The following is a 13,928-nucleotide window of genomic DNA, read 5'->3' on the forward strand; positions in this document are numbered from 1 at the left end:
AGAAACGTTGAAAATTTTCCAAAAGATAGATACTTTTATACCAAACGCACATATTAATAAACTTTCAATCAAACCACCAAACCACTACTTTCAATATCCAAAAAATTCTTCATCCCTCTTATCAGCCCCTTGACTTATGATTTTTCTTGCTATCTATGCATCTAAGCGTTTTAGTACTCCATTAGGTAAGAAAACCTAACGTATCATAGATGAATTACACTTGTCAATCCTCAGTTTTATAAATTAAAATGAATCTCTGTTACTAATATAACAATGTCTTTGTCGCATCTCGACCAAAATCTGTGCCACGAGTCTGACTCATTGTCACAAGCCAAATGATTAACCACGACAGTCCCAAAAAATTTCCATCAAGTCCAACAAACAAACTTTCTCACCCAAAAAGACCTCTAAGTAAAAACGGTCCCGTATACCCCAAGAACTACGCCCAAAACCGAAAAAAAAAAACAGCTCGATAACGATCGAACATCAGTGCGAGAGACTACAGGTCAGCTAATTTGTTTAACAGCGTGACGGTCAAGGCCAAGAGTGCCTCACAAGTGCAGACTTCGTCCCGAACCCTTTTGCCTCTTGGTTGTTTTTTGCGCCGCAAAACGGGACGCATTATCGGCGGCGGCATAGTTCATGCCGGGAGGGGGATTACGTAACAAGCCGGATTTTCACGTGGTTGTATATAGAGTATGAAAAACGAGCAGCAGCCCCGATAATGCCGTGAAATTCCATTGGCGAGGCACACGTGTGTACGCGGTAGGGTTAGCGCGTTAGACCGGACTTAGGTCACCTGTAAAACCCGACGGGCTATCGAGACCGATACCCCCCGTACCACGGTTACGTAACCACATGTGTAACAACAAAAGCGATAATGGGTTTCGCCCCGGTTGGCCGTATTGCTTGCGTCAAAAACGAATGGAGGGAGAAGATCGATTAATCACTTTCGTCGTGGAAACACGATTCTCCGCCGGATTAGAGAGACGTCGCGTCCTTCCGGAAACCCGGGCTCGCGTGAACCAGAAAACCTCGATAACCGACGTCAGAGACACCCGGTTGGCGTTCGGGTGTCGCCGGTGGAGAGGCGACAGGGGCTGTTCGGTGGGTTTGACGTGATTCTTGGGGAGCATAGAGGACGGATAATGGTTTGTTTCTCGTTTAAGCGGAGCTGGGTGTTACTGGTTGTTACGTGGATTTATGGAGGGGTGTTACCAGAGGGTTTAGCCATTTTATTATTTTATGTCCGGCTAATTGTAAGCTGCTTATGGGATTATCAGCGAGGGGTTGATTCTTCTTTCGTGACCGAAAAAAAAAAGGCTCCCGTAGGTGTAGGAATATTTTTTTCTATATTTCTGTTTTACGAGGTCGTACATTTATCTTCGGAGGCGTCATGAACGTCACGCTTTTTAAGCACCTGTGTGCGGAACTTAGTCATTCGGTGAAAATACTCTGAAATTGTCGTATTGAAAATAGAATATTATTTTTATTATTTTTTATTTAGGTCATTGGGGGATAAAGGGCGCGTAGGTTTCTGTTATAAGATAGATAATGAAACTGAAAGAGATAACGAAACGAACATTTTCAATTCGATTTTCTTGAAATAGAATTTTGGCGCGTGTGAACGCCTCGATTGTATGATTCGCTTTTTGAAATAATTTGACAAAAATTTTGGAGATAGTGTATTGGTATAATAGGTGTCGTACAATTCGCGCGACACTTATTCCATTTAGTTCTTGTGTCGCCCGATAGCTTCTCGAAGCTGTTTTTACGAACTGTCAAGAACGGTGACGTACGATGAACGCTATAAGCAATCCGAGAGTAAAAATGACAGTAGAGAAACGTAGGCGCTAAAGACCATTATTTTCGTTCTCATTCGCTCAACAACCATAGACCTCGCATAGTTTCGCATATACCACTTTCTGTTATGAATATTTAATGCAGAGGAGAACTAGTCCATTCACATTACAAGGGAACTATTAATCTTTTCCGCAACCAGCTACTCTACACACTCCTTAAATCATGCAAATTGTACGAAAGTGACTTAAAAATAGCGCATCGTAACGTCCATCATCTCGAACGTTATAATTCATTCACGTTGAAGGAAGTTGTGCTTCTATTCCTTTCTCCGGTGTTTTTAACCGGTGCAAATTGCAGTGATACAATGCTACTGTATCAAACATTCAACAACCCCAACCTCGGCGTTCATTCGCGCTGTAGAAAGCTCGTCTCTTTACCTACTACTCAAAAATTAACTCAGTTTCTAAACATAAGGAATGCACAAGAAATAAAAAGAATAATATCTTCAAAAAATTACTTCTTTTTAGCGCAACTTCCAAAAAATCAAGGTCGAACATATGACAAACAGCGATACCCGAGAAATTCAAAAAAGATCGTACCTGTGTCTCTAAAAAAGTTACCACTTTCAAGTCGATATTTATCTCTTGAAAAGTCCACGTCGGACAGACACGTCGTTCGTAAAAAGCAACACAGACATCTTTGGAAAATGACTTCCTTTTAACTCGACTTGAACAGAAACCCTATCGAACATTTCACGAGTAAGCAATACATGAAAGATCGAGAAAGAATGCAAGAAGAACTTAGGTCAAATTAGCATTTCAATGTAAAACTCCGACCGTTGTTTCGCTCGATCGATCAACGCGTTCGAGCGGTTATCAACGTGTTTTCTCGAGAGGACTGTACACGAGTTACGTCTCTTATCGTTCCCCTTTTTTCTTATTTCTCACCAGCACCAGGGTTATCAAGCCGAACGGGCCGGACATCGGGCGCAAGGTGAAGGTGAAAGTAACCGGAAGGACCATACCGTCACCGTCGAATTCGAGGCATCGGGAATCAACGAGCATTCCAACTTCCGGCAGTCAGCCCAGACTGTCTTCCTCTTACAAGCCGGCGGTGAACAATCCGCCACCAGCTAGGAGCCAACCGGAGAAAAAGGTTTCCGACATCATGCGTAGGCCGCTGAAGTAGGTTCACGAGGACGTTAATGTGCTTGTTAATTTTTGCCGGCTGTGGTTAGAAAATTAGAAGTTTCCACTCGTCCGTTCCTTATCTTATCCCTGTCTAAATTATATCTATACCAATATGTTACACGTATCTAACTTCAACCTTTCGTAGACGAACATAGTTTTGCACACTCTGGAGGCAAATTGGGTCGTTTGTGTCGTAATTTAAATTTTTTTACTGTTTCAATGTTTCGAAGAGTTCGAAAAAATTCTGGAGTACTTGTCGAAGTCTTTACTAGATTGTACAATTGTTCGTTAAGGGAAATGTTTGAAACTTTTTTGAGTAAAAATGAAAATTCGAAGGGGAAATTTCACTTGGGTCATTAGAGACCTAGATTACCTACGGAGGATTAATTATATCTACTTATCACTAGACTGAAGATTTTTGTGCATATTCATATTTTTATGAATATAATTAAAAAATAGAAGCTAAATATTGTAATGAGTACTATATTTTGGGTTTATTTGTGTATTTTTGCATAATATGCGCATTCTGTGTATTATTGTGCCCTCAAATTTTCCATAAATGCATAAAAATTCGCAGTCCACTTTTCACCTATCTTTCAACCAAACTTCTCAACCATTCTACTACTCTTTCACTATCGATTTCTTCCGCTGTCTCTTCTATTACGTCTCTATCCCACGAGAACGTTAATAAAACGCACGAAATTCTCGTTTACCAGTTAGAATGGTCTGTCGTGATAGGATTCGTGGTGGTTAATGAAAAATTACGCGAAACTTGCGCTTCACAGTACGCAAATAGACATGCAAACCGCTGAGAATTGTACTTTTGAGAAATCTCACGGGAGGATTATGAAAAAATCGCTCGTAATCGGTGTCGCGGTAAAAGTAACAGAGTAAAGGTTGTTGGAAGTGAACTTTACGCTCAGAGTAATGACCAGGATTAAGTGGTATTTTGTACTTAACATGATGGATATCGGGGAACTACGACTGGTTGGGAAGTAGTATTATATACTTGTTATATTTTATCGAGTGTGATTTTAAGAACTATTGGGGAAAAGGGGAAGTACAGTGTATAGAGAAAGTAGAATTTTTTATTAAATAGTCCTGGATAATTATTGGCTCTGGAAGTGTAGAAATTTTCTTAACGCACAAATCAATGTAAGATGTGTAAATTTTTTCAAGTTAATTGAAAAAATCTCTTATTTACAATTAATAAATTACACGATTCTCCGCCGGATTAGAGAGACGTCGCGTCCTTCCGGAAACCCGGGCTCGCGTGAACCAGAAAACCTCGATAACCGACGTCAGAGACACCCGGTTGGCGTTCGGGTGTCGCCGGTGGAGAGGCGACAGGGGCTGTTCGGTGGGTTTGACGTGATTCTTGGGGAGCATAGAGGACGGATAATGGTTTGTTTCTCGTTTAAGCGGAGCTGGGTGTTACTGGTTGTTACGTGGATTTATGGAGGGGTGTTACCAGAGGGTTTAGCCATTTTATTATTTTATGTCCGGCTAATTGTAAGCTGCTTATGGGATTATCAGCGAGGGGTTGATTCTTCTTTCGTGACCGAAAAAAAAAAGGCTCCCGTAGGTGTAGGAATATTTTTTTCTATATTTCTGTTTTACGAGGTCGTACATTTATCTTCGGAGGCGTCATGAACGTCACGCTTTTTAAGCACCTGTGTGCGGAACTTAGTCATTCGGTGAAAATACTCTGAAATTGTCGTATTGAAAATAGAATATTATTTTTATTATTTTTTATTTAGGTCATTGGGGGATAAAGGGCGCGTAGGTTTCTGTTATAAGATAGATAATGAAACTGAAAGAGATAACGAAACGAACATTTTCAATTCGATTTTCTTGAAATAGAATTTTGGCGCGTGTGAACGCCTCGATTGTATGATTCGCTTTTTGAAATAATTTGACAAAAATTTTGGAGATAGTGTATTGGTATAATAGGTGTCGTACAATTCGCGCGACACTTATTCCATTTAGTTCTTGTGTCGCCCGATAGCTTCTCGAAGCTGTTTTTACGAACTGTCAAGAACGGTGACGTACGATGAACGCTATAAGCAATCCGAGAGTAAAAATGACAGTAGAGAAACGTAGGCGCTAAAGACCATTATTTTCGTTCTCATTCGCTCAACAACCATAGACCTCGCATAGTTTCGCATATACCACTTTCTGTTATGAATATTTAATGCAGAGGAGAACTAGTCCATTCACATTACAAGGGAACTATTAATCTTTTCCGCAACCAGCTACTCTACACACTCCTTAAATCATGCAAATTGTACGAAAGTGACTTAAAAATAGCGCATCGTAACGTCCATCATCTCGAACGTTATAATTCATTCACGTTGAAGGAAGTTGTGCTTCTATTCCTTTCTCCGGTGTTTTTAACCGGTGCAAATTGCAGTGATACAATGCTACTGTATCAAACATTCAACAACCCCAACCTCGGCGTTCATTCGCGCTGTAGAAAGCTCGTCTCTTTACCTACTACTCAAAAATTAACTCAGTTTCTAAACATAAGGAATGCACAAGAAATAAAAAGAATAATATCTTCAAAAAATTACTTCTTTTTAGCGCAACTTCCAAAAAATCAAGGTCGAACATATGACAAACAGCGATACCCGAGAAATTCAAAAAAGATCGTACCTGTGTCTCTAAAAAAGTTACCACTTTCAAGTCGATATTTATCTCTTGAAAAGTCCACGTCGGACAGACACGTCGTTCGTAAAAAGCAACACAGACATCTTTGGAAAATGACTTCCTTTTAACTCGACTTGAACAGAAACCCTATCGAACATTTCACGAGTAAGCAATACATGAAAGATCGAGAAAGAATGCAAGAAGAACTTAGGTCAAATTAGCATTTCAATGTAAAACTCCGACCGTTGTTTCGCTCGATCGATCAACGCGTTCGAGCGGTTATCAACGTGTTTTCTCGAGAGGACTGTACACGAGTTACGTCTCTTATCGTTCCCCTTTTTTCTTATTTCTCACCAGCACCAGGGTTATCAAGCCGAACGGGCCGGACATCGGGCGCAAGGTGAAGGTGAAAGTAACCGGAAGGACCATACCGTCACCGTCGAATTCGAGGCATCGGGAATCAACGAGCATTCCAACTTCCGGCAGTCAGCCCAGACTGTCTTCCTCTTACAAGCCGGCGGTGAACAATCCGCCACCAGCTAGGAGCCAACCGGAGAAAAAGGTTTCCGACATCATGCGTAGGCCGCTGAAGTAGGTTCACGAGGACGTTAATGTGCTTGTTAATTTTTGCCGGCTGTGGTTAGAAAATTAGAAGTTTCCACTCGTCCGTTCCTTATCTTATCCCTGTCTAAATTATATCTATACCAATATGTTACACGTATCTAACTTCAACCTTTCGTAGACGAACATAGTTTTGCACACTCTGGAGGCAAATTGGGTCGTTTGTGTCGTAATTTAAATTTTTTTACTGTTTCAATGTTTCGAAGAGTTCGAAAAAATTCTGGAGTACTTGTCGAAGTCTTTACTAGATTGTACAATTGTTCGTTAAGGGAAATGTTTGAAACTTTTTTGAGTAAAAATGAAAATTCGAAGGGGAAATTTCACTTGGGTCATTAGAGACCTAGATTACCTACGGAGGATTAATTATATCTACTTATCACTAGACTGAAGATTTTTGTGCATATTCATATTTTTATGAATATAATTAAAAAATAGAAGCTAAATATTGTAATGAGTACTATATTTTGGGTTTATTTGTGTATTTTTGCATAATATGCGCATTCTGTGTATTATTGTGCCCTCAAATTTTCCATAAATGCATAAAAATTCGCAGTCCACTTTTCACCTATCTTTCAACCAAACTTCTCAACCATTCTACTACTCTTTCACTATCGATTTCTTCCGCTGTCTCTTCTATTACGTCTCTATCCCACGAGAACGTTAATAAAACGCACGAAATTCTCGTTTACCAGTTAGAATGGTCTGTCGTGATAGGATTCGTGGTGGTTAATGAAAAATTACGCGAAACTTGCGCTTCACAGTACGCAAATAGACATGCAAACCGCTGAGAATTGTACTTTTGAGAAATCTCACGGGAGGATTATGAAAAAATCGCTCGTAATCGGTGTCGCGGTAAAAGTAACAGAGTAAAGGTTGTTGGAAGTGAACTTTACGCTCAGAGTAATGACCAGGATTAAGTGGTATTTTGTACTTAACATGATGGATATCGGGGAACTGCGACTGGTTGGGAAGTAGTATTATATATTTGTTATATTTTATCGAGTGTGATTTTAAGGACTATTGGGGAAAAGGGGAAGTACAGTGTATAGAGAAAGTAGAATTTTTTATTAAATAATCCTGGATAATTATTGGCTCTGGAAGTGTAGAAATTTTCTTAACGCACAAATCAATGTAAGATGTGTAAATTTTTTCAAGTTAATTGAAAAATCTCTTATTTACAATTAATAAATTTTTTCTGTAGGGAGAGGCTGATCCATCTCCTTGCTTTGAGGCCATACAAAAAGCCAGAACTGTATGATCGCATAAACAGAGGTAAGAGTACATAAAGCAAGAAGTATAATTTTAAAAAATATTTCTGGAATTCTTGAGAAAAATTTTTTGATTGGAAATCTCATTTTTCAGAGGGCATCAAGGATCGAGAACGTAACGTCATGACGGTGATTCTAAAGCAGGTAGCGTTCATGAGGGACAATACGTATCATCTGCACAGGTACGTCTGGAACGATGTGCAAGAAGACTGGCCTTATTATACCGAACAGGAGAAGGCGATGCTGAAGAGAAGAAAACCTCAGAATCTTACTCCTCCTGGTTCTAGTGACGGTGGATCCAGCGGTACGTTTCACTTCCGCAGACTTAAAGCACACTTCAATTCGACGTTTATTCTATTGAAACAATTTAAAGTGTCTGTCTGCAATTTGGTGTCCATTTCGAAAGTTTCCGATGGTTTCTCGATACTGTTATTACCTTCATCGAAGGTTTAAGAGTAGCGGTGGCAGTATTGGCAAATTGTCAAAGCTGGATAGACACAAATGATAGTACAGCAGGTCTTTCCTCGAGATCTCAATTGCCGAAGTAAAACAATGACTGATACGTTCAGTTTCTTAACTCTTTGACTACCATGTCTACCCATAATTTCACAGATGACAGTTTTACTTCATCAGAAAAGATTTTACTACCTTCGGTAACGTAGAATTACGTGTAATTATTTTTTCATTGACATAGTTCCTGTATTAGTAATGCTTCATATTACCATACACAATTACTTTACAACAAGAAGCTTAATAGCGCTCACGCCCATAATTACCTGACCAGTCAAAGTGTTCAAGAATCTAGAATCTACAATAGCATTGTCAATGAAAGAAATATAGCAAGCTCGTAACCATAAATTAAGAAAATGTGACACCCAGGAGATCCCATTTAGTATTCTATGAACTTACCAGAGATTGTAGCAAAACAGAGGTATACCTTGGGTTGAGGTACCTGACAATACCTTTACCCAGGCGCTTGAAACATGTATACCTGAACATTTGACCTAGCTAGACAGGGTGCTTCAAAAAACATGTTAACCCTGTATTCCCTTCTATCGTTATATTGCTTCATCTACTATACATTGACTTCATGAATAACGATTACAGGCAGCGGGCAATCACCGAATTCCACTCACCCAGGCTCACCCCCTGCGATCACGGCGCCGCCTCCTTCTTTGCTGAGCAGCAAGCGGCCAGGTTATTATCAGGGTAACGACGGACTGCCGACGAAGAGACCGCGGATATCCCATTATAAGAAGCCGGAGCCAAATTCTGGTTCGTCGAATGCCGGGGAGAACGGAAGGACGGCTGGTAGTGTTGGTAGTAATAATAATAACAGTGTTAGTAGTGTGGTATCCGGTGGAACCGGTGGTAGTAGTGCTAGTGGTGGCAGTGGTGGTAGCAGCGGTGGTGTGGTTGACGGCTGGGACCAGAGGCAGCATCAGCGTGATCGCCGTGGCGATTACCGACCCGAAAGAACAGCGAACAGTGATGTGCTACGGGGCAGCAGCTACGGCAACGGTGGAAAACCGTGCTTGACGCCCACCAGTGACAGTGAAGAGATCAGCCAAACGGGTCATCGCGACGGGATCGTCGCGAGCACCGGTAGTAACATCGGGAACAACGGAACCAGCAACACGGCCACCGGCCATAATTCTCATAGTAGTGTAGCCCATAGTAATTCATTGACCGGCAGCCGTCATCATCATAACACTGGGAAGACGGCGATGCTCGGTAACGATGGGAGTAATAGCAGTGGCACAGGTGTGGATTACGTGGCGCGTTCGATGCCGAGTGCCGTGAGTGAGGGTGGTAGTGCAGGTAGTTACAGTGGTAGTTCGAACGGAGTACTAGCCGACAGGAGAGATAGGAGCGATAGGAACGAGAGGAACGACAGGAGTCGCGGCGGCGATAGGGATCGTGAGTCGAGGAAGAGAAACAGCGGAACTGGAGCCAATTCGTACAACGACCTTACCGCTTCCGACTTCGCCGCCAACGGAGACAGCACCGTCACCACGTCGACCTGTCTCGAGTTGCCGGAGAGTCCTAAATCATCGGAGTACCCGGACTACCTCACGTTAGTATTTTTGGGAACTGTTGGAGTTAGGGTTCGGTGATGTTCAGTGATAACGAGTCACTCGTATGCTTTGTCAATGTATTCTATTTCAAGATGACACCAAATAAATTTAAGACTTGTCTCCTAGAAAATCTGTACAATTGACTGTAATAGTAAAAGAATATGAGTGGGAAAATTCTTATGAGTGGTAGTATAGTACCAAGTGAGAATTCCATAGGTTGTAAAGTTTAAGTTGAACAGCACTGGAGGAACTATATGCAGGTGTACTTATGCTTAAATTACTTGCAGATACTACACGACAATAAGCAGCGCAGAACAGAGAAGACGTTACAAGGCGGAATTCAATGCGGATTACGAGGAATATCGAAGGTTGCATGCTCAAGTGGCAAAGGTATCTAAACGGTTTACGCAGCTTCAGGACCGCTTGAAACAGGAAGAAGCCTCTGGAAACTGGGCCGAATATGAGGTACTATATTATGTGGAAATAATATGCAATAGATTGTAAGTATCCAGTGTAAAAGATCACGTATAATTAACATTTTGATTGGGTATCTTGCAGGAAATCAGGCGGCAAATTCTGCAGGAGTATAACGAAACGAAACGGGATCCTGTACATAAGGAGACGAAACGTCGGTTTCACTATCTACACGAGAAGCTGAGCCACATCAAACGGCTGGTATTAGAGTACGATACGCAGAACTGTGGCGGTAGCATGATGACGACAGGCAGCAGCAACGCCGATAGTAGCAACGAAATGAAGGAGATGGACAGTTTGCACTACTGACACAAACTGAAAAGGCCGCCTCTTATCCTCTACCTTTTCTCGGTTGTCGGTACGCTACTGTCTCCGTTGTCGCAGAATTTGCATTTTCTCGGCATGTTCCAAGGCTGATCATTTAAACGGTCCATATGGTTCCTGGGTTCTATCGCCGAAAAAAAAAAAAAATGAAACAAAGTCAAGTACTCTCTGAGCCGGGGTTGCAAGAACGATACATAGGAATTTCACACATCACAGAGCAGAAAATCTTCATGCTGTTGTTGTAAGAAGAAAAAGAAGAAGAAGAAGAAGAAACAAACAAAATCTGCGAAAGTCGAAGATTTCAACTTCTGTAACAAGACTTGTGCGCGCCAACTGTGATTGATCTCTTCGACTTGCGCCGTTGTGTGTGATCATCGCGAGCGTGGTATCGCTCGCGTGCTACTTCGACCAATTGGGGTTAACCACACTGATGAAGGGGCTTTTTTTTAACGACAATCGGTACGTTTTGAAGGGAAGAAGAAAGGAAACGAAAGAGAGATGAAGAGGAAGGAGAAGAAGAGAAAGAAAAAGAAGAAGAGGAGAAAAAACAGAAGTTCATCCTGAGGAGAGAAAAAACGATGTGAGACAAAAGAAAAAAAGGGCATTCGCGGTGAGAGTCAGGTGTAAAGGCACAGAAGAGAAGCTTCTTCTTTCGGAAGGGCTGTCCTCGAACAAGAGACAGAGGTAAAAAAAGTAATAGGAAAAGGCGAAGAAAGAAGGCAATTGAGAAAGCAGTAATTAACTCTATATAATTAGTTACTTACCGTGCGCACGTCCAAGTGTGTCGTCCAGTTTAAGAGTATGTTAGATTAAAAAGAAAAAAAAATGAAATCACAATGCGAATGCGAGAAGAGGGTCCAAAAAAGGTAGTAGGGGCTTATCACGTGCCACGTCCGGAGGAGACTATATTTCCTTTTTTCCGCCGGAAGGAAAAAAGAGAGGGAGACTAAAGCACAGACTGTCCACGGGCTGCCGTGAATCGTATTTAAGATCCACGCGCTGCTCGCCATTTTCTTTCTTTATTTTTGCTCTCCTTTGTTTCTCTCCGTTTCTTTCTTTCCTTTTTTATTCTTTTTGTTCTTTTGTCTCGTCAGAGCAAGAGCAAAGTGGATATATTAATTCTTTTCCGCCAAGAGAGAGAGAGACCATTTGCGCTTCGCGAAATCTAGAACGAGATTCTTTGTTACTTCTTCGTTCTTTATTTTTTTTTTTGTCTTCACTACGCAGCTCCGTTCCTTGGTGTCGTGAACTCGGCCGTTGTATCTTGACTTAGTGAAAAGAAAAATGGCACAACTTGGGAATCGATTTTGCAAAGATTATAACGAGAATAAAAACGAAAAGAATACACGTAATTAACGAAGAAAGGAAGGACGAGAATACGTTAAACGCTCTTTTGTAGAATTACCTGCCATAAAGTGATATAACCGAGCGAATCAACCGATCGTATACAGTTTCCTCTGTAGACACCGCACTCTCTGTGCTTAGGAAATCCACGAAAGAAGCAGGACTGAAGTTGGAAAGTGAAGATTAGAAAAAAAAAAAGAAATAACGAAATGGGCCCTACTATCCCTTCCAAATCACGCGATCGCTAGTAATGGTTCCGGTTGTGTGTATCGTACGCTAGGGTAGATCCGTTTTATACGAATTTCGAGAAAAAAAAAAAAAAAAAAACACTTATTAGTCATTGAAAGGAAGAATGCTCAGCACCATCATCGATACGATATAAACGATTTTACACGCGGCAAAGATGAAAATGCAAAAAAAAAAGAAACAAACGAACGAACGAAAATGAAAGAAGAAAAAGAAAACGGTAAAATCTAAATATTCAAACGAACAGGTTTCATATAGTAATTATTATTAAATCGTCGTCGGCGATAAACATAGTATACAACGTGTACAGTGTGCGCGAATTTATTACGCGTACAAGTGAATACCTTCTGTTCGGATAGTTAGGTAGATAGGTACAACGCGAAATCTTCGTTGAGAGGACCTAGGGTTACGGATCGAAGGATAGATTATAGAAAGGAAAAGTAACGATGTTGAGGTATATCGAGCCGATGTTTTCCATTGAATGTGTAACGAAAGTTTATGATGTTAATGTTTCCAATGTGTTCTTTTTGTCTGTTTGCTATATATATATTACTTTTGAGATCGTTTTTTTTTTATATATTCTAACGCATACATGTGTAGGAAGAATTTGTATCTTTATTGCTATTGACCATTTCATTTGTAGTTGTTCGTTTTTCTTTTTCTTTTTCTCTTTTGTAAATCAACGCGCGGCTGTCTTTTAAATTTGTACACGAGGGGAGTGTTTTTTTTTTTTTTTTTATGTCGCGTTGTTTTTTTTTTTTTGTTTCACATTCAATTCAAGCATTTGCAGCTAGTTGTGAGTGTTTTGTGATAGGAATTGAAGGAGGTGAGAAACGATGACGAGGAGTATAAAGGGGATTTTGGTTCGCATTGGTTCAATATATTGCGCATGCATCGCGTCACTTGTACGGAAGAAGTGTCATATAACGCTGAGGAATCTAGAAATTCGAATATAATGTGGCGTATAGGGGGTTTTTACATTCGTACGAGATACACGTTTTGAATTTTTTTCTTCCATGTGGTTGTTTCCTGCAAAAAAGCACGTTGATTTCGAGCAACTCTAAGTTGCAGTTTCAATTTTACAAATCATTTTGTAACAGTTTCTTTCTTTTTTTTTTTTTGTTGCACGTAGAGGTGAAAAGTATGTAATTGAAAAGAATTAATTGTTTCGTTTCATCTGTTTCGCGTATTTCGTTTAAACGTGTTGCGGGATCGTTTATTCATCGTTTTTAGTATATGTACTCTCAGATTAGGTTCGTAGAATTGTAATTTGATGATTGATAGTACGCTAGGATTAATCAAATGTTGAAACGTCCAGTTATTACAAATTTACTCTCTTCGGAAAATTTGCCGATCGACGATAAGAGGGAAGCATGATTAAGTTTCGCGTCGAGTGGAGAAGAGGAATGTGTAATGTCCGTGTTGTATTTTTACTGAAATTTTATCGTGCATCGTTACCTGCGCTTTTTGTTCTCTTTTTTTCTTTTTTCATTTTTAATCTCAGTCCCCGCGAGTTATTTATGATAAATTTTCTTCGCTGGCAGACTTCACCACGTTGTTTCCAATTACTAACAACTTCGAGAACGGAAGTGAACGCTGCTGCTGCTTGAACGATTCGCGCGTGTTCCATGTGTAATCGCGCCCGCGCTTTAGTAACTTAATTCAGTTGTTATATTATAAAAAGACATACCTTTAAACGTAGCTTCTTAGAACGTTTTAGATTATTAATTATACTCGAACTTGCATAAAACGAGTGTCGAAGTTTCGTCGTATCTTTTTTTGTTCTTTTTTTTTTCGTTTAAGTTAATTAGACGATATGATGCGTTGTTTTTTTGTTTCATCTTCGTAAAAAAGAAAGGGAAAAATATTTCGTAGATCCGTTGTTTGCTCTTCGTAAAAAAAAAAAAAAAAAAAAAAAAAAAAAAAAAAAA

General features: G+C 40.3%; 1 protein-coding gene across 4 annotated transcripts in view; it reads left to right on the forward strand.

The window, feature by feature from the left end:
• LOC108578782 (RNA polymerase II elongation factor ELL) overlaps window positions 1-10,941 on the forward strand; it is a 178,143-nt gene extending 167,202 nt beyond the window's left edge. For all 4 annotated transcript variants that reach the window (XM_017942176.1, XM_017942173.1, XM_017942175.1 and 1 more), the window contains 6 exons: window positions 2,754-2,987; window positions 7,465-7,535; window positions 7,626-7,835; window positions 8,639-9,608; window positions 9,897-10,074; window positions 10,168-10,941. In XM_017942176.1, the coding sequence (XP_017797665.1) occupies window positions 2,754-2,987; window positions 7,465-7,535; window positions 7,626-7,835; window positions 8,639-9,608; window positions 9,897-10,074; window positions 10,168-10,392 (1,888 nt within the window). In that variant the 3' untranslated portion in view covers window positions 10,393-10,941. The remainder of the gene's footprint in view (window positions 1-2,753; window positions 2,988-7,464; window positions 7,536-7,625; window positions 7,836-8,638; window positions 9,609-9,896; window positions 10,075-10,167) is intronic.
• The last annotated feature ends 2,987 nt before the right edge of the window (window positions 10,942-13,928 follow it).

This window comes from Habropoda laboriosa, unplaced genomic scaffold (genome assembly GCF_001263275.1).
Source record: "Habropoda laboriosa isolate 0110345459 unplaced genomic scaffold, ASM126327v1 scaffold28, whole genome shotgun sequence".
NCBI lineage: Eukaryota > Metazoa > Arthropoda > Insecta > Hymenoptera > Apidae > Habropoda > Habropoda laboriosa.